The sequence below is a fragment of the Oreochromis niloticus genome, linkage group LG3 (assembly GCF_001858045.2).
Source record: "Oreochromis niloticus isolate F11D_XX linkage group LG3, O_niloticus_UMD_NMBU, whole genome shotgun sequence".
Lineage (NCBI taxonomy): Eukaryota > Metazoa > Chordata > Actinopteri > Cichliformes > Cichlidae > Oreochromis > Oreochromis niloticus.
In genome coordinates this window covers 44,370,946-44,397,745 of record NC_031967.2, presented here as the reverse complement: position 1 = coordinate 44,397,745, position 26,800 = coordinate 44,370,946, and the positions used below count along the sequence as shown (strand labels likewise).

Genomic DNA, 26,800 nt, shown 5'->3' with positions numbered 1-26,800 from the left:
CCTTTTCCTTTTTTATTCCCTCTGACTTCTGCTACAAATATCTCATAAACAGGAGGCAGGTTCACTAAAACTACAGACTCACACATCATGTCAGTGTTACAGCGAACAGCATCCACAGCACAGTTAAGGTTCTTCTTGGTTCAGAGGTCGCTCAGCAGAGGATGATTTAAAACATTTTTGGTTCACCTGTGTGATTGGTCAGAATTAGCCAATGAAAGTAGGTCAAATGTTACCTTTTTGTAAAGAAGACATTAGGTTGAGTAAACACACCAGCCTTTCTCTGCATCATTTCTTTTTGGGGTTTTGTGTATTTGTGGTGACCTTATTTTCTTCATCAGCACATCGATGCAGGGTCTCTGTGGTCGTCGTTATCTGTCGCTGGTTTTCTGCACATTTCTTTCGCTCTAAAAGTGAGAGTAAGTATGTTGTTGCTGCTTGTGCAATCAGACTGACTCATCATTCACTTTGTTTGTCTGTATAAACTTTATTGTGCCGTCAGTGATTCATTACATCACTTGTTTCCACTTGTTTTAAATTTTATTTGTTTATTTCTGTTCTATGTTTGTAGTTTTTGTACTTCTGTTGTGTTTCAGGGATATTTAAATGCACTACAGGTGTATTCAGCTGAGTTTGATTCATAAAGTGAAAACATCAGCTGAAAGTCAAATCACATGTATTATTAATCTGAATTTTTTTTTAAAAAGATCAAACACAGCTGATTTTATTGTTTTTTTTTTTTACCCAAAATGTTCTTTACTGTACAGTCACAGCAAAAAGGTTGCCGGTCAAAATCCCAGCTGGGCTCTTTCTGTGGGGAGTTCGTGTGTTCTCCAGTTTCCTCTTTGAAGATGTGCTTATTGGGTTCATCAGTTATTCTAAACTGGATGTGAGGAAACTAAAGATTAAAGATTAAACTGTTGCATGAAGATAAAATCTGACTTGTGGTTAGAAACACTTTGGAGGGCAATAAGACTGAAATCAAAGCAGAGCTCATGTGATCCACCTGAACTGCTATTTTTGTTACTGATCATTATGGATGATAATTATAAGGATTTGTTATGATACAGCAGTGAGGACAGAGTTTAACAGCTGTTATGGTTTTACATGGTCATAGAATAAATTAAATGTTTTTCCCATTTTCACGTTTGATCAAATATATTTATATCATCATAGAGCTGTTATGTTTTCATGTAAAACAGGACGTGATGTTATGTGAAAGTACATGTGTTTGTTTCCTTTAAAACATGAACCAGAGTATCAGGAGATTCATTAAAACATAACATCTATAAATACTCATACTTAATAATCTGACCATCATTCTCTGCATCACTCAAAAGTTAGAGCCCAACACGCTGCAGACGCTCAGAGGTCAAACGAGACATAATAGTTTAAATCATTTTACAGAGCGTTCTGTATGATGATAATACGGCCACACTTGTAAGAGTCACAGTTTCATCAGAGGTTATGAGGCTTTTTGTCAAACTTCCACCAGTAAATCATTAATTTGACTTAATGGTTTCAGATGTAGGCTGACGTCTGTCTGTTTTAAATCAGAGAAGTTCCTGTTAGAAAAAGCTGCTGAACTGATGAGAGATGAAGCACGTTTACTTATTTTATACAAACTGATGCCTCGTGTTGTCTTGCGCAGGATTTACAGTCCAGCTGATGGAGCGCTGTCGCCCTGCTTCAAGACAAACTTATAATAAAACACTTTTTTTTTTTCTGAGTAAGTTTTTTTTTTATTTCCAGAGCAAATTTTCTTATTTCAACTTAGTTTTTATTGATCATTTTTATTCAATTTTATTACTTTCAGTCTAGTTTTATGTCTTTTAATCATAATCATTTAGTGATGTATAGAGTGCAAATGTCAGAGACAAGATTTAGGTAAACCAGTGCATGTGTTACAGTAAAAACCCACTGAAGTTTATTTCACTGTAATAATCTTGGATTGTCCAGGCCGGCTGCGGTGACATTAATTCTCAGTAGAGGCAGTGGCCAAAACTAGTGGTTGCTACATGCAGTCTGTGCTAAATGTGAGACGCGTGTGCTGGATGAGGAAGTGAGAGTTTATTCCTGTTAAACTTTGCTGTCATTAATGCATCATCTGCTTCCAGTGAAGCACAGACTGTGAACAGCTGCAGAAACAGCATGTTCATATTGTTTGAGCTTCTGTGGAGCTAATTGATGTTGTTATTGGGAATTCATCCATTACGAGTCCTGATTTCATTTTACTTTATATTAATGCCACACTGTTAAACATAAATAAGGTATTTAAAACATGCTTGATCCATAATGTATATATTATTACTCTTCTTTGGTATGTTATTTATAAATACAGATGTATTATTGTGACTCTGATTATGGTTATTATTAGCAATGATGTGATAGCTGTGCATGGTGTAAACAAATAAAATATCTGTATTGACTAATAGCATATAAGGAGGAGTGCAGTGCTCCCAGCATCAGTGTAACCAGCAGAGCTTCCATTGTTCTCTGTACTGACATGTGTGAGCATTTATACTGGCAGGTGGAGGATGTTACACCATCACAACATTTTAAACAGTGTTGAATCTTTGCTGCAGGTTTGATCTCACAGATAAATGACCAATGTTACTTTATGTATCTAATAGATTATTGGATTGATTAAACAGTTATAAATATACAGTTAGTCTCTGGATGCTGTGCCACATACTGCTGAGTCATTAATGACACAGCATGTTTTTGTTGCGTTAATATGACTTTCATGTTTCTCTATTATAAAGGTTCAGAGTCGCTTACTTCACCTGACAGGTTGACTTGTTTTTATTTTTATCAGTGAGACACATTATAACATCTCTGAGTCTTCAAACTGAACAGAAAGTGAGACCGAGCACAATTAGTTACAAACTGAGACGCGGAGTTTCTATAGAAATTATCTAAATACAAAGTTATTTAGGTGATGTGTTAAAGCATGACAGGCACGCAAGCGTCAGAGTGGGAGTTCCCATTACGTCATCACGCCTTGGGACTTCAAACACTCTGGGGCTGAGGGTAAACCCAACCACGTGATCTGGGTGGAGTTAACTCAGCTCTTAAATAAAGAGCGAGTCAGCTTCACAGGTCATTCATTCAGAGCGAAGCAGGCAGGGACTGATCGGACTGCAGCTTTCCAGAAAAAAAACTTTCTTCAGTCAGAAAACGGAATTTGTAATCATCGATCATGTCTCTGAACAACTTCTACTTTAAGGACTCTAACTTTTTCTCACTCTGGACTTTTCTCCTGTGCTCGGCTTTGTCCGTCTGGACTCCTGTACAAGGTAAACAGATGTTTCCAGCTGCATGTTAGTGCAGATTACAGTGAATTTTAATCAAAAACTGGCGGATGTGAAAAAGCTGAATTGACTATTATCAGCTGTGCTGTGTTGTTCGTCACTAACAGTGGTGACAGTTGTCAGTGAGTCACCTTAAAACGAGAAGATTGTCAGGCAGGTTCTGACTGTGTGACGCGACTGCTCTCAGTTTAGAGGTTTGTTTATAACAGACATGATTGAGATGATTCACCGAGCAGGTCTGTGACGTGCTTATTAGAGCCGTGTGTTTGTCAGAGGGGAGAAAGAGCAGAGTTACAAATACAACGTCCGGTGAGCCGAAACTAAAAGACTGTTTATTGATCCGGAGTGACGCAGACTCTGCCTGCACACAGGCTGCTGCTGACAACACAAACCCGCCTCGCTTTTAGAAAAAAACGTGTTAGTTTGATAATCTGCTGTCATGACTCAGGAATTACGTCTGACTGCCCACGTGGCTCTTTCGTCCAATCAGGTGTTTGTGCGTGTTTTGTAGTTTACTCTTGACTTGTAGTTTAAAATTGAAAATAAACATGAAATTAGTTGGTTATTAGTTCTGAACTCGCAGCGAGGTTAAACAGTCAGTCTTAACAAGTAAATCATTAGAAGGGCAACATGAATGAGTGAAACCACCAAGCAGACTGTGTGATTGACTTAAATCAGCTTGTTTACTTTGAGTGTAAAACTTTCTTAGGATGAGTCACATGAAATATTGTTATGAATAAATACTTGTGTTGTTTTTTAGAACTTGGATGAGCATCAGGATGATCAATCAGTTATTGCTTGATAAAGTTTAATATAATCAATGTTAGAATTTCAGGGCCACAGACGGTGCACACGAGGGTCAGTCAGTCTGTAACAGAACAACAAACAACCATCACTGACAACAACAGCACATGTCTGACACTTTGTAGTAACTCGACAGGGGTCTGTGGGAGTTCAGGAGGTTTAATTTTCCATCTCTTTCCAGGTGAGGTTCTGGTGATTGGTTCAGATCTTCCAATCGTCGCCGCTCCGGGTGATGATGTCATCCTGCCGTGCCACCTGGCGCCCACGTTCGATGTCCAGGGTCTGACGGTGGAGTGGTCCAAACCCGACCTGAAGCCCGACCCGTCGGACCGGCTGAGCCGAGTGGAGTACGTTCACCTGTACAGGGACAGGAAGGAGGTCCCCGACATGAAGATGGCCTCGTACTTCAGGAGGACGGAGCTGTTCATGGACGCCATGAAACACGGGAACATTTCACTGAAGATCCTGAACGTGTCGGAGGAAGACAACGGCAGATACAGATGCTTCATCCCCAAGCTGAGGAGCAGAGTGAAAGCTGCTGTTGTTGAACTTGTAGTCGGTGAGAAGATTTGTTTTGGTGATGTTTGTGGTTCCAGACTCAAAGTTGTTTTGTCCCCTGATACAAACTTTCAGCCTAATAAGAGATTTTTGACTGTTTTGTCTTTTAGATTCAAACTTTGCTAAAACCTCAACGACAGAGACGCCGCTGCAAACTCCAGATCCTCAGGACACGACTCCAACAAATGGTGAGAAAACAGTCCAACTCTTCTCTGCATCATCCCTGTTTGGGTTTTGTGCATTTGTGCTGACCTTCTTGTCTTTTCTACTTCAGCAGGTCGATCCAGTGTCACTGTGGTTCTTCTCATCGCTTTTATATCAGCTGTAGCTGTTGCTGGTCTTATTGTATATTTTTGCTGCCATCATCAGAATCGAACTGTAAGTAAGAAAGAAACAAACAAATAAACACAAACATGTTGTTGCTTCTTGTGTCGTCAGACTGACTCATTATTCTCCTTCTTTCAACAGAAGCATCCAGACGATGAGACACAAAAACAACCACTAACAGTCTAGCTGCCTTGCTCAAAGGAGCGTTGGTGTTAATGGAGCTGAGAGCAGCAGAGATTTATCTGTGCTGGATCTTCAGTCACATTGGGGATTCAAACCAGCATCCACAGGGTGACCCTCGGAGCTAGCTGCACTGAGATCATCATAAGGTCACTCCTACAAAAGGATGTGAGCCTGATTTGAACTTTGACCCCAGCTGGAGACTCGAGCCTCGTCCAGCTTATCTATCGAGCTCATTTTCCCACAAAGAAAGTGTAGAACAAGGAAACTCAGAGTGGAAGATCAGAGGATGTAAACAGGAAATATTTCTTGGCTGCTGTCAGACTCTGGAGGATCTGCTTGGAAACATCAAGCAGTGAAACTGATGGATTTCCTCCTTCAATACAAAACTGTGAAGTTCAGCCTGGAGAAGAAACACTCCTCTGCCTCACTGTCAGCATGTTTAATGAATATTATTTAGTCTTTACCTCACTGGTTAAGGTGCACTTAAATCTTTCAGTGACACCTCAAAGTGTCTCTGATGGACAAATTAAAATGAAAATTAAAACTGTTGGAAAATCACCAGTAGACTGTGAAGTACCAGGAACAGGATTTATGGAGCTCACATTAAGCGCTCTTGGTTTATGCAAACATTGTTTGTTAGTTGTCTGTTAACTTTAATGTCTCAGAGAAACTGAAGCTGAACACTTTAAGTAACTGCTGCACTTTATAAACAGAAAGAAGCTGATTTATACTCCAGATTTTTAAACTACAACTAATTTATTACATTTACTGTGAAACTTCCTGCTGGTTGGGACTCGATGCTCAGACTTTAACGTCATAGTCCGATTTGTGACTTTGTGCTTTCGCTGCCTTTAAGTCAAAGTCAGTGTTTATGTCACAGACAGATGAGTGTGTGATGAAACAAGCTTAAACTTCAACACGAGAATAAAAACATTTAAATACTGACCTGAAAGAGTTTCTTAGATTCATTGATTTTCAGCCTCTTCTTGACATTTTGTTACTATTTGTGTGTTTTCTTGTTTTTACAACTAATACCTCATCCTATTCATAATTATTTATTTATTGTTGTCATGTGTTGTTTCCTGTTTGCATTTGATGACGTTCTCTATGATGATTTAATCAAATCATCAAAAATGTGAGTTTTTTCTTAGTTAGATATTAAAATGATCCACAGAGTTTACTGTTGTTGTTCTTGAATAACATCAGTATTTGGTGAACATGATGACGAAATCAAATAAATCTGTAACAGTTTGTCATCACTGTGTCTGCTGTCTGTTTCTTCTTCAGCTCTTCATCACACTCACTCTCATTTCACTGAATTGTTTAACAGCACTGCTGAAAACTCATTTTATAGGTTAATAGTCTGTCAGTGACTGATCATGTGACTGATCATGTGACTGTTTCTGTCTGTATGTTCTTAACACATTAATCTTCAATGTGAGGCTTTAATTTGAACTATGAAGCACTTTCTAACTCTGGGTTCTCTATAAATCAAGTTATAATTATTCATGAAGGCCATTCAAAGCTCTTCTTCAGATGTTGGCACATATTTGAAAAGTGTAACAAACTTAGAGGCAGAAGAAATGATCTGTCAACAGCGACATTCACAGGGCCATTAACAGTGATCCCACTTTTGCAAGACTGATAGACAATAATGTGCTGTATGTTGTAATCATAAAGAGAAGCAGTGTGTTGATGTCGTGTTAAAAGTATTCATTTGTGGCTGAGCTGATGAGACACGTTTTACTGAAGTCGAGCTTATAACTGGGTGAGAAATGTAACGTGTGTAATGAAGTGATTTTAATGTTTAAACTTTGCTCTAATCCCTGTTTGTGGAAGTTCACAGAGAGATTGTAAACACTTTGAATAAAACAAACGTGTGAATATTCATGAAAGATCACAAACAACATGTGACCTACATGTATGTTTCAGCCAGTACATTTTATTTCTATGATAATTAAGTTAATTCAGACCTGCAGGTCTTATTATGGCACATTCACTCTTATATCATGTGCTCACAAAAGCAGAGAATATTTACTGGGAGCCATAAAAAACACATTAGTTCATCCTGAGTGATCTGGGACAGTCACATTCAGTCATGTGATGGCATCACACTTTGGGAATGAGGGGGATTCCCTCCCCTCTGGTCGACATGCCCCTTTCTCTGCTCATTTGGTTTCAACCCAGGTGGGAAGACCCCCACATCCCCACTTTTGATTTTTAGCTCTGCGTCTCAAAACAGCCCACAGCTGCAAAAAAACTCCCAGCCTGACTTTCACTTCCACACTTACGCCCCGTAACAGCAGAGGGGCGCTGCTTCAGGGGATGATCAGACTCTTGTTCCATTTCTCCTTTTTATTCACTTTTACCTGGGTAGACTTTAACAGGAGAAAACATTCCCTAAGTTTCATTCTTTAAGCCTAAAATTTGACAAAAAAGCCCATTAAAAAAGCAAACTATTTGAAACTTTGAGTCTTTTGGTGCTTCAGATTTTGCACATTGAGGCTGTTCTGACCTGGATCTATTGAGCTGGGTGTTAGATCCAGCATTGTGGGTGAAACCAAGGAAACTAGATGAATCTTAACATTTTCTGATTTTATTTGAGTTTTTCAAGTTTAGAAAATTGTTTCAGTTAATTTTAAAGTTTAAAACGTTTTGTTATGTTTGGCTTCAGGTTTAGTTTAATTTTCTTGTTGTGGGGACGTCCGGACTGTCTGCAGTGAGCTCTGTTCTCAGTACAGCCGCTGTTCAAAGTGTGTATAACACTGTAGTGAAAGCTGTGGGGGGGTAAAGCAGAAGTAAAACCTGGTGATAGAAAACACAGAAAAGTGTTAGTTGTGTGTCTGTGGTTTTCATGTTGGGCTTTTTAAAAAAAGTATTTGGCAGTTCTGTTCTTGTTAGATCCAGCATTGTTGGTGAAACCAAGGAAACTAGATGAATCTTCACTCACTATCAATTTCTATCATCAACACGTTTTGGGGAAAACCTGCAAACAAATGTGGAGGCTGTTCAAGATAAGCTGTGACTCTGCTGTTTCCTCCCTCTGTTTATGAGGCTGTTTCTGTTGCTTAGTAACTCAGTGCTAGGCAAAAACAAAAGTTCAATAATAAACTATAGTGAGCAAACACTGTTGTGTTTACCGGTATAACCAGGCAGGTTTTCAGCTGTGTTTTAGGTTTTATTTTCAAGTAATTCAAAAAATAACTTTATAAAAACACAAGTGGTACACAGATCCCCCAACAACCGCACAGTCATTCGACAACAACAACAACAACAACAACAACAACAATATTAATAATAAACAAATAAATAAAGCTAAGGGGAAAAAAAGAGTTTTAACGGGTGTTTTAGAAATAGCCAATGAGGGCCGGACCTAACAGAGAGATCCTCAGTGTGTTGTTGTTGTTTTAAACGACATTTTCTGTTTAAAGTAGAAGAAGAGAACAGTCCGGAGTCAAAGCTGAACATTTAGGCCTCTTTTACTTTTACTTTCCTTCTTGAAACCAGGGGCGCTCTCTCTCTCTCTTGCTGATATAAGTCGATAGAGCTCACTCACTCTGTCTCTCGGCTATTCGACAGTAATTGTCAATATTTATTTCTTTACACTTTGTGTTTAACTCATTTAAACCCACAAAGGTAATAGTAAACAATAGTTTTATGTATGAAATTTTAAAATGTTTCGGAGTGATTTTAAAAGCATTTTTCAGTAAATACTTTAATCTGCTGTCATTTAAATGTCATAGACCACCTTTACTTCTTCATGAGCCAAACAGTAAAGAAAATGACCACACTTACACTGTTTATCCTGTACGAACTGCAGTTAGCATAATTTTACCATCTCTGTGCAAGTCTGCAGATTTCTTTATTAAATCATAAGATTCTTAAATTCATCAAGTCTCTCTGTGCCTGGGTCCTCGTCACAAAACATGACATCACTGTTTTTGTCACTGTACATTTTAACACAATTTAATCCCCACATTTTGAAAAGTCTGTAACAAAACCATCAAATCTGATAAAGTTTATTTAAATGCTGCAAAAGAAGAATGGATTGGAATAAAAAAAATACATATCCTAACCTTAATTACTGGGGGAGAATAATGAATGATGCTCATGGTGAGTAAAAAGTAAACTGAGTGCATTTTTTGGACAGAGATTCACTTTTAATGAGTATGTATAATATAATACAGATACATAGAAAATACTAACAAAACAGAATAGGTTATTACAAATACATTATTACAAGATATTAATTAAAAAATGTAAAAATGGAGGGAACTTTGCCATACTAATTTGACTAATTTGATAATATTAATTTTGTGTTGTAAGATTTATGAGTTTCATGGTGGTGCTTGGGAGAGCTTGACATTTTCTCAGGTGGTCCACATTGTAAAAAGTTTGAGAAACACTGATAACGTAAGTGTATGTGTGCTTTTGGAAAACATTTAAAGCTGCAGTACAGAATCTTTGAAACAAGCTAGCTTAAAACAGTTTTAGAATATAAACAGAGCACTCTGCTTCTCTTTACAGCTCCTCACTCCACCAGGGCACCGTTTGGCATTTTCTGTGCAAATGTGATGTACGTATTCCAGCAGTCATACAGACAACTGGGCGGTCCAAAAGTTGGCCTACCTATTACTGGCTGAGGTTTTAGTAGAGTTGTGGCTGAACCACGTAAAAAATATATCATGAATTTTAATCTCCCCAATCAATGATAATGTTATGTTGGAATGTTGTTAAAGAGGGTCAAAAATGTTTCAACCCAGTTTGTTTTGCAGATTCTGTATAGCAGCTTTAATATAGGGAGGACACAACTTCCAGACTGTGTGAGTAAAATCAGGTTTTTTCTCTTTGTCAGTTTAACAGATTCTGTTTTGCCTGTCACTGTTCCCTGTCTGTTTTCTTACCTGGTTCTTCCTGACCTTGTACTTTCTCCTCACGTTCCCCTCTTTCCTCTCTCCCTCATTGGACTGACAATCATACACAAATAGATTGTATTCAATTAGATGAAAAAATTACATTAATATGAAAAAATACTATTAAGATCACTAACAAAAAAAGTCCTCTCAGTGTACTTTCAACCAAAAGGCAAATAACCAAACCACATGAACATCTAATAAAAGATATAAATATTGAAACACTGATCCAACATTATTCTTGATTGATAGATCATTTGATCTTACACTTTTACCTGAATGTGGCTCCTTTTTTTGAAAAAACTTCCTTATATCCATTATGAACCTGGCTGTCTCTCTGTATATACACACACACACACACACACACACACACACACACACACACACACACACAACAGGAGTTATAAGGTTAATGGGCATGAAAAAAAAAAAGAAAAGTTCTGCAAAATGACGTCACTTCCGGTTTCGGGCAGGTCATGGCGACATGTTCGCGCTGATGGGAAGTAGGAAGTGTTACAAACAGCTGATCAGATCGGCAAAGCGTGTTTCTGCAATATTACGTTTTTGTGCAGTTTTTGCAAAGCTATCTGTGGAAGGAAACTGTGACCTAGGACAAGCTGATGGGACCTAATCAGCCAGGGTTTCGGGTGAGCTCATTGTGAAACCTGGCCCCACCCTATCATGTGATTTCCTGAGCTCAGATGGCCCAGGATGTGAGTGGGCGTTAAGGCGTCTGGGAAGGGATCTCAAAACTGGATTATAGATGGCAGACAGTTGGTGTCGTAAACCACCGCCTCTGTTCAAAGATGGTCGCTCACAGTGGACATAAATGGCTTCTTTCACTCCTCTTTCAAACCGTCTGTCCTCTCTGTCCAAAATGTGAACGTTGGCATCGGCTAGCTGACGTGGTTGCAGTGCTACCGGTGTTCTGGGAATCCATCCTACCTGGCAAACCATCCTACCCGTTGTTTCTGCGCATGCGAACAACAACAAATTCATTGGCAAACCGTCCTACCTTTGTGAATGTCACCTACAAGCATACTTTAACAGCTAAAATTCAGTGGTAAATCATCCTACCTTTGTTAATAACAGCTACACACATACTCTGATGGGTAAAATTAAGTTTCTCAGAACACCGGGATTTCAAAATAGTTACGCAAAACAGAGCGTGCCCGCTCCGACCGGCTTTAAAGGGTTAATGCTAGCGTATTTAAATAAACACATAATCACATGCAAAAGTGGCGAGGCACCAAGGGTGGAAAGAAATTAATTTTGGGTGGCACATGCCACCACTGTAGATCTGGCCCTGCTTGGTACATTACTCCCTTGATCATGTTTTAGCTACAAATTTGCTCTCTTTATAGAACGTTTGGTGTTCATGAAATGTAGTAAATGTGTCTGTTTGTTTACCAAGTTATGAATTCATTCATCCTATCATTGAAATGATCACATGAGAGATGATATTGCAAGTTAACTGCACACAATGGCAGTAATTTTAGTTGTGCAATTTTTCCAGTCACTGCTTGCCTTTAGTTTCTCTAGTGTGTTTACAAATGTATGGTAGAATAATTTGGGGTTTAGATTGTTACACTCAGACAGTATAAACAACACAGTTTTCCATTTTCCAACCAGGAATAGGCGACACATCTTATTCCATATCTCTCTAGTTTCCTGAATAACTGATATGATCTACTGTATGAAAAGCTTTCTGTAGATAAAAACCATCAGAGAATTCATCATTTTATTGATTTTAAAAGACTATGAAACTTAGATTGACTCTCATCAACACAGCGTCAAAGCAGTTTGAGAATTATTCACAATGTTTAATCTATCAGAAAATTTCTGCCACAAACTCCCATCGATCTTACTGAGTTCACGAGACATCACACACTGGACTGACTGAGAGACATGAACTACTTTTTGTGCAAGTTTTCTTGTATTAAAACAATATTTTCTTCTCTGTAAAGGAAGTAAATAAACAACAGAAAGGAAAAATAGAACCAACTACATAATATGTAGTTGGTTCTATTTAAACTACATGAGACTGGCCCCCTATAAAATCCAAATCTTTAAGAAATAAAAATAAATAAAGTTCCAGTGTTATTGTTGTTTAAACAATGAAAAAACTTGAGGCCCTAAAACTGTTGAATTATTGTTTGATTATGTTTATGATCATTACTTCCTTTACTTACTTTGGGGTCCAGTGGAAACTGTTTTGAAATAAATTTCTCACATGTCACTCTGATCTGTTCACAAAGACTCAACAGAGAAAAAGTGTTGCATTGATTTTTATACAATTTCAGGTAAATTTACAGGTAACTACAAACAATCAATCAGAAGATGTCAAACTCGCAGCCATAAAGTGATCTCTGTGCAGAGAAGAAACAGCACAACAGTGAGCTCTCAACAGCAAAGAGAGACAAGAACAAAAACTGGAAGCTCAAAGGTCTATTTGACTTTAATCAACTCTGCAGTTGCTCCACCATCCCAAAGATAAAGTCCAACATAGAGCGGCTGAGTGAATGTGGTCTGGACTCTGTGGAGGAGAGTCATGGTTTCAGAGACGCTGTAGAAAGACAGAATACCTGCTCTGTGATCCAGGTACACTCCTACTCTGGAGGACTGAGGACCTGAGAGGACAGTTTGGACATTGTTGTGCTGAAATTTATAACTGGTTGTATAACAACATAATGCCCAAGATTTGTCATTGTATCCAAATACGCATTCATCACGGCTCCCTGCTCTGCTGATATTCTTGTATGCGACTGCTACACCAACTCCTCTCCCTCTCCACTCCACCTCCCAGTAACAACGTCCAGTCAGACTCTCTCTACTCAGGACCTGATAACATCCAGTGAATCTGTCTGGATGATCAGAATAAGACTGTTGTTGTTTCATTCTTGTTACTTTTCTGTTCCCATCAGATAATAACAGACGCGTGTTTGCTGTGTTTGGATCCAGTGTGATTTCATGTGAATATTTTAAGAATCCAGCTCTGGTCTTTGGCTCTGGTGGTGACAGTAAAACATCCTCTTCAGTGACTGTCAGTGAGATGTTTGTCCATTCCTCTCTCAGAATGTCCTGTAGTTTATCTCTGGTCTCTGACACAGCTGCTGTCACATCCTCAAAGTAGCTCAGAGGACGAATATTGATGCTGGATGAGTGTGTAGACTCACTGAGTGCTGACAGTGAGGGGTAGTTGTGTAGAAACTGGTTGTGATCCTCTGTGTGTGAGAGCTGCTCCAGCTCGCCGTCTTTCCTCTTCAGCTCAGCGATCTCCTGCTCCAGCTTCTCCTGAAGCTCTTTGACTCGACTCACTTCAGTTTCCTGCTGGGATCTGACCTGCTGCTTCACATCAGAGCTTCTTTTCTGGATGAGACGGATCAGCTCAGTGAACATCTTCTCACTGTCCTCCACTGCTTTATCAGCAGAGCCATTGATGGCCTCCACCTCCTGTTGAAGCAGCTTCACATCTTTCTCTCGCTCCTGGATTCTCTGCTGGATGTTTAGTCGTCTCACCTCGAGCTCCTTCTGCTTCTCAGTCCTTTCTGCTGCAGCTGGGACTGTTTCATGGCCTTTATGTTCATCCATTGTGCAGAGATAACAGATACTCTGCTGATCAGTACGACAGAAAATCTTCATCACCTCATCATGACGAGAGCAGATGTTCTCCTGGAGCTTCTTGGAGGGGGCCACCAGCTTGTGTTTTGCAAAGGCAGAAGACTCAAAATGAAGCTGAATGTGTTTCTCACAGTAAGAGATCAGACAGAATAAACAGGACTTGATGGCTTTCAGCTTCCTCCCAGTGCAGACATCACAGGCCACATCTTCAGGTCCAGCATAGCAGTGATCAGCTGGAGCAGCTTGGAGTCCAGTCTTCTTCAGCTGCTCCACTAAAGCTGCTAACATGATGTTTTTCTCCAGGACAGGCCTCGGTATGAAAGTCTTCCTGCACTGAGGGCAGCTGTGGATTCCCTTCCTGTCCTCTTCATCCCAGAAACTTTTAATACAGTTCATGCAGTAGCTGTGTCCACAGGCTGTAGTCACCGGATCCTTCAGTAGATCCAAACAGATGGAACAAGAAATAGTTTCTCGGTCCAGCTGAACTCCTTTCTGCGCCATTTCTCCTCTCAGTTCCTCTTTGGCAGAAACGAAAGCATTCTGACCTCTGATCTCATAACATACTTTTCTGTAGTGAATGGAGCCTGTCGGCTCTGAAACGTTACAACATGTTTGTTATACCCATCTTCAAACTGCAGATCTAAAGGGGAGGGAACAAGGAAATACATTCACAGTGTTTCAGGAAGAAGAGGGAGGAGTTATCAGGCTTTGACACAGTCCAGGAAGTGGAGCAGTTTGACGTAGACGCTGTTTGTTTAACACTTTGAACATGAACAAAGGAGGCGGATCAGTTTTTACATTTATAATATATGAATGACAAGTAAATAAAAAGCTGTCACACTGTCACACCATGGCACATATTATACCATGAATTGTTTTTCATTTCAAAAATGTTCATATTCAGACACAAAAATTATTAAATATTTCACAGTTATTAATCCTTCAAATATGAGACATTTGGCTTTCAGACACAGAGCCAGTGTCTTTATCTTTACTGTAAGTATTTTTGTGTTTTACATGGTTGAATATCAGGTTATATATGCTGCAAAATGTGAACATTTACAGAATAAAAGGTCAGAATGTGTAGAACAGGTTTTTCTTTCACTTATATTGATATTGATGTTTTCACAAATACATTGAGAGCTGCAGACTTGCATTTCAAATTTTACTCTTATTTATTATTTTTACTACTTAGAACCAAAACTCTGTGACTCCAACCTCTCAGATCAGTGAATACAAGTGCTCGTGTCATGATCCGGGGTGTCGGTGGCGTTTTAGGGAATGTTTTCTTACTCAAAGCTCAGGTCCTGCCTCCAGGTGAAGTTCTGGGTCTACATCAGCCTCCACATGCGGCTCATTGTCTGCAATCAGCGATGAAGTTTTATGGTCCACCTCAGAGCTCCAATATTTATCAGATTGTCATCTAAACAGTAGTTTTAAATCAGCCTCCATGTTCTGCTGGCTCCAAGTGTTCCTCTGTTTAATTTCACCTTCTGTGTGTCTCCAGTTTCCTGCACCTCCAGATCATTATCCACTCACCTCCACTCTTATCTGGATTTCTTCTGTCACTGGTCTTTCCCTGCAACCAGCTGCCTGCCTGAATCTTACCTGCCAGTAGCCGTCGCTCTGTTTCACCCAACTTCCTGTGGAGAATCTGGAAACCCACCTGCCTGCTTTCCTGCTCACTGTAACCATCCATCAGTCCAGAAAAGAAGGTCTCCCTCCCTCCAAAACCCAGATTCACCAGCCTGTCAAGGAAGCAATCTTCTTGCAGTACAACTCACCTGCACTGGAAATAATACCGCTCTCCTCTGTTACAGTGGATCCAGCCTCTCAGAAGTTTCCACCTTGTAATATTTTACAATTGTCTATCTCTGTATTTAATAAAATCAGTTTAAGGTTGAAACAGCCGTGACTTGAGTCTGCTTCTGGGTTCATTTTCACGCTGGCCTCTCAGCCCTGAAAGCTTGACTGCTCCCTCTCGAGTCACAAATTCATGCATTGTGAGCTTCGACTTTTACTGCACTTCTTAAGAGAAATCTGGTACAAAACTTGTACTTGTAGCTGAAGGGGGACAGGGGGTGATGAGGGGGTCTGTGTGATTGAACATGAGTCCATAGGAATGGAGGTCAGCCAATCAGAATATTGATAACTGGTATGTATTGCAGCTCTTTGTGTTGTGTCTTTCTGGGGGTGTCGATCAGAACAAGCAGCAGCCAATCAAATGCAGTCCAGTCATTTATTTAGTTGGCTCAGATATTTACACAGCACAGTAATGAAGGGCACAGTACAGGTTTTACAGCCTTTCTAATCTGTGAGTGTGCATAGGTTTGCTCTGAAGAGGAAATAAACAACAAGAAATAACATTTAGATTCATGTCACGTCTGTAGGTTTATATAACAGTTATAATTACTTAAACTAAAACTCGTACACATATTTCTGTGTTAAACTAAGTAGATTCTAACTCTGACGTTACAGCGTTCACAAAGACAAACACAGTCCAACAGCACCATCTACTGACTACACAGGTTTACAGCAGCGTGATCATGTGACTCTACATTTGCACAATTTGCCAGAGGGAGCGTTCGCCCGGGGCGCCAAACAGGCTAGGACCGCCACTGGCCAGAGTTGCTTTTCTATTTTAAAGATTAATAATGTTATGTTTCTGAGTAAATCGTGATGTTTATCAGCTGCTGTTCCCGAAACACAGCTCTGATCGGACCGAGCCTGAAAAAAGAATCAGAAATATGACGAAACTTTCTGTCTCTCTTTTGTTATTCAAGTGAAACGTTACAATAAAATGTGTCTGTTTGAGTCTTGAACGTTGAATAGAAAAGTGAGAGGATCCCTAAACATTGATTTTGTTCATCTGAACGTTTTCAGTGTGAGAAACATTTCGTCACTCATCCAACTGACTTCTTCGTTCTCAGCTGACTGCAGGTTTCTTGTAAACGCTTTATAATGTTGGGGAAACCTGGCACATCAGCTTTTAAATGCCCCCCATTATGGAAATCTCACAGTGTAAGAAGGCCAACCTGCCTTCATATCCTCCCTGGTGTATCTGATGTGATCGTCCAGCTAGTTGCTGTGATCCGTGAATTGTGGTGAGATTTGATTGTCACTCAGGTGTCATCCACATACCTGAACCAATGACTTGGTGGTGATCCAGGGTAGGATAGCACAGCCCTCCGAGATAACAGCAGGGTTAGAGAGTCCGTGTCTGTGCCAATAACAATCCAAATGAAGTCATTTATGAGACTGAGACTGTCTTCCTGTGATAGTGAGAGTGATAGTATGAAAGCATGCAAACGCCGCCCTGAAACTTCCATTACATCAGCAGGTTACTCCTATTTATAAACAATGATAATGTCATCAAGGAAATAAGGAAAGCCTGCGATCAAAGAGAGAACTGTGAGTATCTGAGCAAGTTTTTATGTTCTTACCTCTGAAAGTACGAGGTTTCACTTCCTGTGTGGCGGTAATGTCAGTGCACGAGACAGCAGGGTTCACTTTATCTGTAATACAGAACAGTTCACGTGTTACACAACAGCTGGAGTAGAATGTGTAAATCCACATAAGTGTGTTTCAGTAATAAGTCAGAAGGAATCATAAAAGTGCTGCTGGAAGTAAAGCAAACAATGAATCTGGGTCACAGATCTCAACCAGGTGTTGGTTGGTGGGTGTTCCAACAACCATCACCCATCATAAAAGTGTTTCCTGTGTTTGTTTACATGGTTCTCCCTGCATTGTGATGTAGGAGGGAATCCCTCTGATGACATCAGACATGTAAAAGATAAGAAGTAAAGAAGTAAAGCAAACATTGAATCTGGGTGACAGCGTCAGGCGTGTTATTGCTTTACAATAAAGCGCCTGACGACTGTTGTTGTGATAGATAGATAGATAGATAGATAGATAGATAGATAGATAGATAGATAGATAGATAGATAGATAGATAGATAGATAGATAGATAGATAGATAGATAGATAGATAGATAGATAGATAGATGATTTATTTTTTCTAATTTTTAAGAGCAAAAAAAAAATATCAATCTTTATTTTTCTGTCCTCTCCTGCTCCAGTCAAGCAGTGAGATGTTTGCACCTAAACATCTCACTGCTTGACTGGAGCAGGAGAGGACAAGAAGGGACGACCTCTCACCTTTATCATTAACACACTGAGACTGTATCAGTCCCACTCCCAGTGACAATTTCACAGTTATCGCCTGAACTAAAAGATTTTATGATCAACTTATTCATTGTTAACATGTATAGGAGCCGTTCATTGTTACAGTATAATAACACGTGTTCTGTTTCCTCACAGTTTCCAGCTGTGTTCACTTTATCTGCAAATTTTCATGTGTTCACACAAAAGCTGGATTCAAACGAGTAAATCCAGAAAATTATTCCAGTAATAAAGTAAACACACAGCTGAAAATAAGTGAACAGGATTCTTCTGACAGAGGTTCAGTCAGTGTCTTATACACAATTTCATTTAGAAAAGAAAAACTTTGGTTTTTGATCCAGCAACATTTGATTTTGGCAGATTTGACCACACTTTAGTGTTCAGAATAAATAAATAAATAAAAAAAACTAGTTTTCAATAGTTTTTAGAGATATTTAAGTGTTACACTGAGCTGCATGTCTGTGTTGAGATGTAACAGTTATATTTTTGTCGGCAGCCTGAATGTGAAGATGAGGAAGAAGAAGATCTGGATCCCCACAGACTGTTAACAAGATGACATCATAGATTTCAGGCCTTTTTTCATGGTTCCACTGTGGACTTTACTACAATCGACTGTAGGTAATGTTAAATAACCCAATTCTTTGATCTTGGGGCTGAAGGAAGAACAACACTCGGTGTTTAAATGCTCAATCAACAATCACTTTAATCAATACACTCTTATTATTCCACACAAATACCATGAGCAATACAATCATCTGGATGGGAGATGTGCACAAAGAGGGTCACAGCAGATCTCAAAATGTTGGACCGTTACTCAAACTCTTATAGCCTCTGGTGGCTCCCACCTCGTCATAAACCTAAACATCCACATTCTTTCTATCTGACCTGGGCTCCCTGTTTTTCTGCTCCTGGCTAATGTGGGGGAGAAGCTCCCGTGCAGTATGCTCTGTTCTTTCTACAATCAGAAAAGCAAGGCCATGATTCCCTGCAAACAGTATTCTCTTTATAAATCAGCAGTATGAAGTACCATAAAACAGTGTAATTCATTCACAGCAAATTAGCAGTCCAATACAAATCAGTCTAATAAATCTAATAATCTTCACCTTTTTCTAAATCAGGAGTATAATGCAACCTAAAACTACATAATGATTTCACAATCTTTAATCAGCTGTATAATGATTCAACAATTCTTTGATTAGAGGTATAATGTAACATACGACAGTGCAATAATCTCACAGTATTGATCCAGGTGTTGTTGTCATGTTTTTATGTGCCAGTGTTTTTCATTTTTGATGATATAAAAATGGAGATGCCATTTCCAATTACAGCAGGTTTGTTGTCACTAAATATGTTCACTTTACTTTAAAACACTCAAGTTTAAGAACCGAGAGCAGAGGTCAGCAAACAAAATGTGAAAATGAGTAATGCAAAACTATGACCTTTCCTGGATATTCAAATTCCAAGTTCCTCTGTGTTCTCCATGTGAGGTGGCTGTAGAGCAGGTCCTCTACCAAATGAAAGGTTGGTGAGTTGATCCTTGGCTCCTTAAATCCACCAAATATCCTTAAAAATACGAACCCTGATGCATCCATCAGAGTGAGAATGTTAGATAGAAAGATAGAAACACAGAGGCCATTATAGTAGTGCTGTGGATTGTAAAGAACAATTAGACAATCACTTTAACACTGGTATCCAAAGTGAAATCAAATAATCAATCGGATATTATGCAAATATATAAATAATATATAAATACCTGCTTTGAATGGCAGAAAGATGTGAGAAAGTGAGAAAGACAGAGACAGGTGGGTGAGCTCCATTCACTCTCATCAGCAGAGAGAGAGAGAGAGCTGCACACTGTGCTGTAAACTCTTTAAAATACCTCAGTAAAAGCCTCCTCTGTGCCTACAAGGAGAAACTGAAACCGGAGCAGTTTCCAGCTCTGACTGTCTGTTTGTTCCACTTTCAGCAGAAAACCTTATTTGCTGCAAAAAGTGACTTCATCCTCACTTTACTGAGCTGCCATAAAGAATAGATTTATACTGCTAAAATAAATGTTAGAAAAATTTTCGATTTTCAGGGCAAAATTTTTTTCCCTTTTTTATTCAGGTTCACTATGACCAAAACTACAGATTCAAACATCATGTCAGTCTTATAAGATAGAGCATCCACAGCAGTATAAAGTTAAGTTTGTTCTTGGTTCAGAGGTCGCTCAGCAGAGAATTTTTGGTCAACCTGTGTGAAATCGACTCTTACGATTGGTCAGAATTAGCCGATGAAAGTAGGTCAAATGTTACCTTTTTATAAAGAAGGAATTAAGTTGAGAAAACAGTCCAACTTTTCTCTGCATCATATCTTTTTGGGTTTTTGTGTGTTTGTGGGGACCTTTTTGTCTTTTGTACATCAGCAGATCGATGCAGGGTCTCTGTGGTCGTTGTTATTTTATCATCTGTTTCGGCTGTTGCTGGTTTTCTGCATATTTCTTTCACTCTAAAAGTAAGAGTGAGTATGTTGTTGCTGCTTGTGCAATCAGACTGACTCATCATTCACTTTCTTTTGCTCGTCTGTATAAACTTTATTGTGCCATCAGTGATGTCATTGCATCGCTTGTGTTTCATTGTCATTGTTGTATATTGTTTATTAATGCCTGTTTGTTGTTGCACTGAATGAAGGTTCTGTGTCTGTAGTTTTTGTACATTTGTTGTGTTTCAGGGATATTTAAATGCACTGCAGGTGTATTCAGCTGAGTAAAGTGAAAACATCAACTGAAAATCAAATCATATGTATTATTAATTTAAATAAAACAAAATATAAAACACAGCTGATTTTATCGTTGTTTCTTTCCTCCCAAGTGTTCTTTACTGGACAGTAAAACCAGAAAATAGTCACCATGATGGTCCATATGTTGATTTAGTGGTTAGTTTGTTGCCTCACAGCAAAAAGGTTGCTGGTTAAAATCCCAGCTGGGCTCTTTCTGTGTGGAGTCTGTGTGTTCTCCAGCTTCCTCTCTGAAGATGTGCTTATTGGGTTCATCAGTTATTCTAAACTGGATGTGAGGAAACTAAAGTGCCTGAAGTGTTCAGATTAAACTGTTGCATGAAGATAAAATCTGACTTGTGGTTAGAAACACTTTGGTGGGCAGCAAGACTGAAATGAAAGCAGAGCTCATGTGATCCACCTGAGCTGCCATTTTTGTTTTGTGTTCTAACTGTTAATGCTTAATTAATACTGATTATTATGGATGATAGTTATAAGGCTTTGTTATGATACAGTGAGGACAGAGTTCAACAGCTGTAATGGTTTTACATGGTCATAGAATAAATTACATGTTTTTCCCATTTTCACGTTTGATCAAATATATTTAAATCATCATAGAGCTGTTATGTTTTCATGTAAAACAGGACGTGAAAGTACATATTTATTTTTCTCAAACCATGAACCAGAGTGTCAGGAGATTTAAAAATAAAATCTAGAAATATTCATACTTCATAATCTGACCATCATTCTCTGCGTCATTAACAAGTTAGAGCCACAGAGCTGAGTCATTATTCCACATATTCACTAATCCTCAGCCTCTGACAGGCTGCTGCTGATCTCAGTAAGTTCGTCTGAGCTCAGATTGTCACGTGATTTAAGAGGAGAGATGAACTGCACTTTTTTTTAATGACAGTATGTTTAAAGTGCTCTAAAAATATAAGATTATTCAACATTAAATACTGAAGGGACCTTCAGATCAGTCTATTGACCTTGAAGGAGAGGTCAGAGGTCAAACGAGACATAATATTTTAAATCATTATACAGTGCATTCTTTGTGATGATAATACGTGCCACACTTATAAAAATCATAGTTTCATCATAAGTTATGAGGCTTTTTGTCAAACCTCCACCAGTAAACCATACTTTGACTCAATGGTTTCAGATGTAGGCTGACTGACTCCTGTAAATCACCTGTTTTAAATCAGAGAAGTTCCTGTTAGAAAAAGCTGCTGAACTGATGAGAGATGAAGCACGTTTACTTATTTTATACAAACTGATGCCTCGTGTTGTCTTAAGCAGGATTTACAGTCCAGCTGACGGAGCGCTGTCGCCCTGCTTCAAGACAAACTTATAATAAGTTATTATAAAACTATTTTTTTCTGAATTAGTTTTCTTTATTTCAGAGTTTTTTATTTCCAGAGCAAATTTTCTTATTTCAGCTTTTTATTGTTTAAAAACATTTCATTTTCATTGGTTTCAGTGCTGGTTTTATTTCTTTTGATTATAATCACTTATTGTTGTATAGAAGGCAAATGTCAGAGACAAGGTTTAGGAAAACCAGTGCATGTGTTACAGTAAAAACCCACTGAAGTTGATTTCACTATAATAATCCAGGATTGTCCAGGCCGCTGCAGTGACATTAGTTCTCAGCAGAGCTACGCCCAGTCTGTGCTAAACACATGTGCTGGAAGAGGAAGTGAAAGTGAGTGTTTATTCCTATTGAACTTTGCTGTTGCTAGCACACGTCATCTGCTTCCAGTCAAGGAAGTTTCTGCAGACTGTAAACAGCTGCAGAAACAGCATGTTCCTATTGTTTGAGCTTCTGTGGAGCTAATCAATGTTGTCATTCGGAATTCATCCATTTAATTAATGTCAGAGAAACTCAAAGGTACGAGTCCTCATTTTATTTGAGATATTTAAAAAAATAATGATAGCACTTTATATATTAATGCCACACTATTAAGCATAAATTAAAATGTGCTTAATTCATCATTTATATATCATTACTCCTCTTTAGTCTGTCATTTATAAATACAGATATATTATTATACCTATGATTATGGTTATTATTAGCAGTAATGTAAAAGCTGTACAATATCTGTATTGACTAATAGCATATAAGGAGGAGTGCAGTGCTGCCAGCATCAGTGTAACCAGCAGAGCTTCCATTGTTCTCTGGAGTTTGTAAGTGATCCAAAATACAAAGTAATTTCGGTGTTGCGATAAAGCGCGACAGACAGGTTTCACTGTGAGGTTTCCCCTGCGTCATCACATCACGGGACTTCATAACCATCTAGGGCTAAATTACAACCGCTTAAACCAATCAGATCGCCGTAGGCGGAGACTGTTATATGTAGAGAGCGAGTGAGCCTCGCAGCTCATTCATTCGTTCAGAGCGAAGCAGGCAGGGACTGATCGGACTGCAGCTTTCCAAAAAACTCGCTTCTGTCAGAAAACGGAACTTTTAATCATCGATCATGTCTCTGAACAACTTTAAGGACTCTTCCTTTTTGCCACTCTGGACTTTTCTCCTGTGCTCGGCTTTGTCCGTCTGGACTCCTGTACAAGGTAAACAGATGTTTCCAGCTGCATGTTAGTGCAGATTACACTGAATTTTAATCAAAAACTGGCGGATGTGAAAAAGCTAAATTGACTATTATCAGCTGTGCTGTGTTGTCCGTCACTAACAGTGGTGACAGCTTGTCAGTGAGTTACTTTAAAATGAGAAGATTGTCAGGCAGGTTCTGACTGTGTGAAGCGACTGCTCTCAGTTGAGTTTTATTTTTAACGGACACGATAGAGATGATTCACCGAGCAGGTCTAACGTGTGACGTGTTTATAAGAGCCGTGTGTTTGTCAGAGGGGAGAAAGAGCAGAGTTACAAAAACAACGTCCGGTGAGCCGAAACTAAAAGACTGTTTATTGATCCGGAGTGATGCAGACTCTGCCCGCACACAGGCTGCTGCTGCTGACAACATGTGTTTCCACAAACTCGCTTAGCTTTCCGCCGTCATGACTCAGGAATGAGCTCTGACTGCCCACATAACTCGTTCGTCCAATCAGGTGTTTGTGCGTGTTTTGTAGTTTACTCTGGATTTGTAGTTTCAATTTTTAAATAAATAAATAAAATTAGTTGGTTATCAAACCCGAACTCATCTTATTTTTCTTTATTTGGAGCAGTTAAATAATCAGTTTCAGCAAGTAAATTATCAGAAGATCAACATGAGTCAGTGAAAACACAAAGCAGATAGTAATGAAATAAAATCAAGTTGTTTATGTAAAACTTAAAAATGTTAGAATTTCAGGGCCACAGACAGCACATACGAGGCTCAGTCAGTCTGTAACAGAACAAACAGCCATCACTGACAACAACTGCACACCGGTTATGGCTGAAATTTTGTAACGTATATTAAGAAAGACTTAAGTAACAGCACAGAGGCCAGTGGGGCTGTTCATGCTCTCCAGGTCTTTGGTGTGTAACTCGACAGGGGTCTGTGGGAGTTCAGGAGGTTTAATTTCCCATCTCTTTCCAGGTGAGGTTCTGGTGATCGGTTCAAATCTTCCTATCATCGCTGCTCCGGGTGATGATGTCATCCTGCCGTGCCACCTGGAGCCCATGTTCGATGTCCAGGGTCTGACGGTGGAGTGGTCCAAACCCGACCTGAAGCCCGACCCGTCGGACCGGCTGAGCCGAGTGGAGTACGTTCACCTGTACAGGGACAGGAAGGAGGTCCCCGACATGAAGATGGCCTCGTACTTCAGGAGGACAGAGCTGTTCATGGACGCCATGAAACACGGGAACATTTCACTGAAGATCCTGAACGTGTCGGAGGAAGACAACGGCAGATACAGATGCTTCATCCCCAAGCTGAGGAGCAGAGTGAAAGCTGCGATTGTTGAACTTGTAGTCGGTGAGAAGATTTGTTTTGATGATGTTTGTGGTTCCAAATTCAAAGTTGTTTTGTCCCCAATACAAACTTTCAGCCTAATTTTAATAACAGATTTTGACTGTTTTGTCTTTTAGATTCAAACTTTGCTAAAACCTCAACGACAGAGATGCCGCTGCAAACTCCAGATCCTCAGGACACGACTCCAACAAATGGTGAGAAAACAGTCCAACTCTTCTCTGCATCATCCCTGTTTGGGGTTTTGTGCATTTGTGGTGACCTTCTTGTCTTTTCTACTTCAGCAGGTCGATCCAGGGTCGCTGTGGTCGTCGTTGTCGTCACCTTATTATTAGTTTTGGTTCTCGCTGGATTTACTGCATATTTCTCCAGACACATTTTTCCCCGGACACTAAAAGTAAGAAACAAACAAACAAACACAAACATGTTGTTGCTTCTTGTGCCGTCAGACTGACTCCTTATTCTGCTTTTTTCAACAGAAGCATCCAGAGAACGATAAGACAGAAAAACAACCACTACCAGTCTAGCTGCCTTGCTCAAAGGAATAAATGGACTGGTTCTTCTGTACTGCTTTTCTACTCTGCTTTAGCAAACAACACACTTTGAACTTTGACCCCAGCTGAAGACTCCAGCCTCGTCCAGTTTATTCATCGAGCTCATTTTCACACAAAGAAAATGTTTTAAAGGAAATGATCCATCCCTGTTCGTTGCTGTGCTGGACTGGATCGTTCCCAAACAGCAGGGCTGGAAGGATTTCACAACATTAAAGGAAATTTCCATGAACATTTGTGACACAGCTCAGGGGGAAAGATGACATCATCTGAAAACTGTGTTGGAGACGCAGAAGAAGTTACAAAAACAGGTTATAAGCTGATTACTTTACTGCACTGTGTTAATGCTGCAAATGATGTTTAATGCAGCTGTAATTTAAACAGAGTCACTTATTGTGATGCTGAAAGTGTTTATGTATGAAAGCTAGTTTTATATGACAGCATTGTGAGCACCTTATATAAGGTGATTGAAACTTCAGATATTTATTTATTTATTTATTTTAAATTCCACAGTTAATTTATTAAATGTAATTTAAACTTCCTGCTGGTCGGGACTCTATGTTCAGACTGTTTCTAGTTATTTATTGAAAAAAGCAGTTTGATCCTGATACAGAGCTCCAGCTTTACTTTAATTTTGTCATTTAAAGCTATAAACATTGTGCAGACTGACAGAAATCCTCCTGACTGTGGTTTCTGCTGCAGTTGCGGAGCTAAAATTAGAGGATATTTGTGTCCAACTCTTCTTTATTCCTGTTCTGTCACATGACCGTCGCTCCTTTGGTTCACAGTTAAACTGATGTGTTTGCAGCTGTTAGCCAGCTCAGGGTCATGTTCTTTTATTACCTCAGATATTTATTTATAAGAATATTTATATTTAAGAATTATGGATGGATGTATTTGTTACTGCAGTGAGTGTAAAGTTACAGTGATATATGTGAATGTGTGAAATCGTCTGCAAATATGAGTGTGAAAGTAAAAAGTTCAAGCACCTTTAGACACTAATGTGGTGTTTTCTTTTTTGCCTCTATTTGATGTTGAGTCACTGTTTACCTCGTAACATGGTTAAACTTGACAATGAGAACCTATATTTATATTAATGGATCCTTTGTTTATTGTTTGCATCTTATAAACCTGACGTCAATCATCAAGATGGTGTATGCCGTTTTTGTTTAAGAGAACGCTGCCATCTGCCAGGTCTCTCTTGGAAATGAGATGAGACCTCTCTGCTTCTGACTCTGTGCTAGTTTCTATATGGAGAGGAGAAAACAGCCACCTGCTCCACCCAGAATCAACAATATGAAGAAAAGCAGAGGTGCTATCTGTCCTCATTTACCTGACAAATAACAAAATCCCAACAGTTAAACAACAGGAAGACACAATGACTTAGCGTGAAAAAGTCTGTAACTCCTCAGCAGTTTTTGTGCGGCACTTACTTCCACATTTACCACCTGAGAAAAATTTCACAAACACTCACCCCTGTTCTCAGCTGACTGTATGTTTCTATCAAGTGATCTGAAACTTGAGACCGGACTGAAAAAAGCCAAACATTACTTCCTCTAATTTCGAAATTGGACCCACAAATTACTCAGCTCACATGTGAAAAATGTCCATGAAGCTCAGGCAGTGACCAAGACGTCACACTGCAGTGTAATAGCTGTCATATGTCATGACAACACACATTTCATTTCATT

The 26,800-nt window shown here is 39.2% G+C and overlaps 2 protein-coding genes and 2 long non-coding RNA genes across 8 annotated transcripts in view; 3 read left to right on the top strand and 1 right to left on the bottom strand.

The window, feature by feature from the left end:
* The first annotated feature begins 749 nt into the window (after positions 1 to 749).
* Positions 750 to 26,800, top strand: part of LOC112843292 (myelin-oligodendrocyte glycoprotein) — a 45,939-nt gene continuing 19,888 nt past the window's right edge. Inside the window, exons 1-5 of one of the 4 annotated variants that reach the window (XM_025901743.1) lie at positions 3,101 to 3,296; positions 4,297 to 4,674; positions 4,784 to 4,861; positions 4,951 to 5,051; positions 5,142 to 6,135. In XM_025901743.1, the coding sequence (XP_025757528.1) occupies positions 3,200 to 3,296; positions 4,297 to 4,674; positions 4,784 to 4,861; positions 4,951 to 5,051; positions 5,142 to 5,186 (699 nt within the window). In that variant the 5' untranslated portion in view covers positions 3,101 to 3,199 and the 3' untranslated portion in view covers positions 5,187 to 6,135. Of the gene's footprint in view, positions 3,297 to 4,296; positions 4,675 to 4,783; positions 4,862 to 4,947; positions 5,052 to 5,141; positions 6,136 to 26,800 lie in introns of those variants that run through there. The other 3 variants (XM_025901736.1, XM_025901734.1, XM_025901728.1) reach the window with 3 other exon arrangements.
* On the bottom strand, positions 12,269 to 14,577 carry LOC109198909 (tripartite motif-containing protein 16-like). The gene has a single exon (XM_019354224.2). It carries the CDS (start codon positions 14,216 to 14,218, stop codon positions 12,545 to 12,547), a length of 1,674 nt encoding a protein of 557 aa, XP_019209769.1. The 5' UTR covers positions 14,219 to 14,577; the 3' UTR covers positions 12,269 to 12,544.
* On the top strand, positions 18,539 to 20,023 carry LOC112843320 (uncharacterized). The gene is made up of 2 exons (XR_003215605.1): positions 18,539 to 18,747; positions 19,296 to 20,023. It is a non-coding gene; the product is annotated as an uncharacterized LOC112843320 (long non-coding RNA).
* Positions 22,885 to 26,111, top strand: LOC106096863 (CD276 antigen). Of its 2 annotated transcripts, none has more exons than XR_002059444.2 (5): positions 22,885 to 23,221; positions 24,187 to 24,564; positions 24,678 to 24,755; positions 24,846 to 24,955; positions 25,038 to 26,111. It is a non-coding gene; the product is annotated as a CD276 antigen (long non-coding RNA). The 2 variants fall into 2 exon arrangements; XR_002059443.2 differs by having other exon boundaries at positions 22,893 to 23,221; positions 24,843 to 24,955.

Excerpts from the sequence above, each read along its gene's own strand:
- LOC109198909 (XM_019354224.2), bottom strand. The coding sequence starts at position 14,218 with ATGGCGCAGAAAGGAGTTCAGCTGGACCGAGAAACTATTTCTTGTTCC.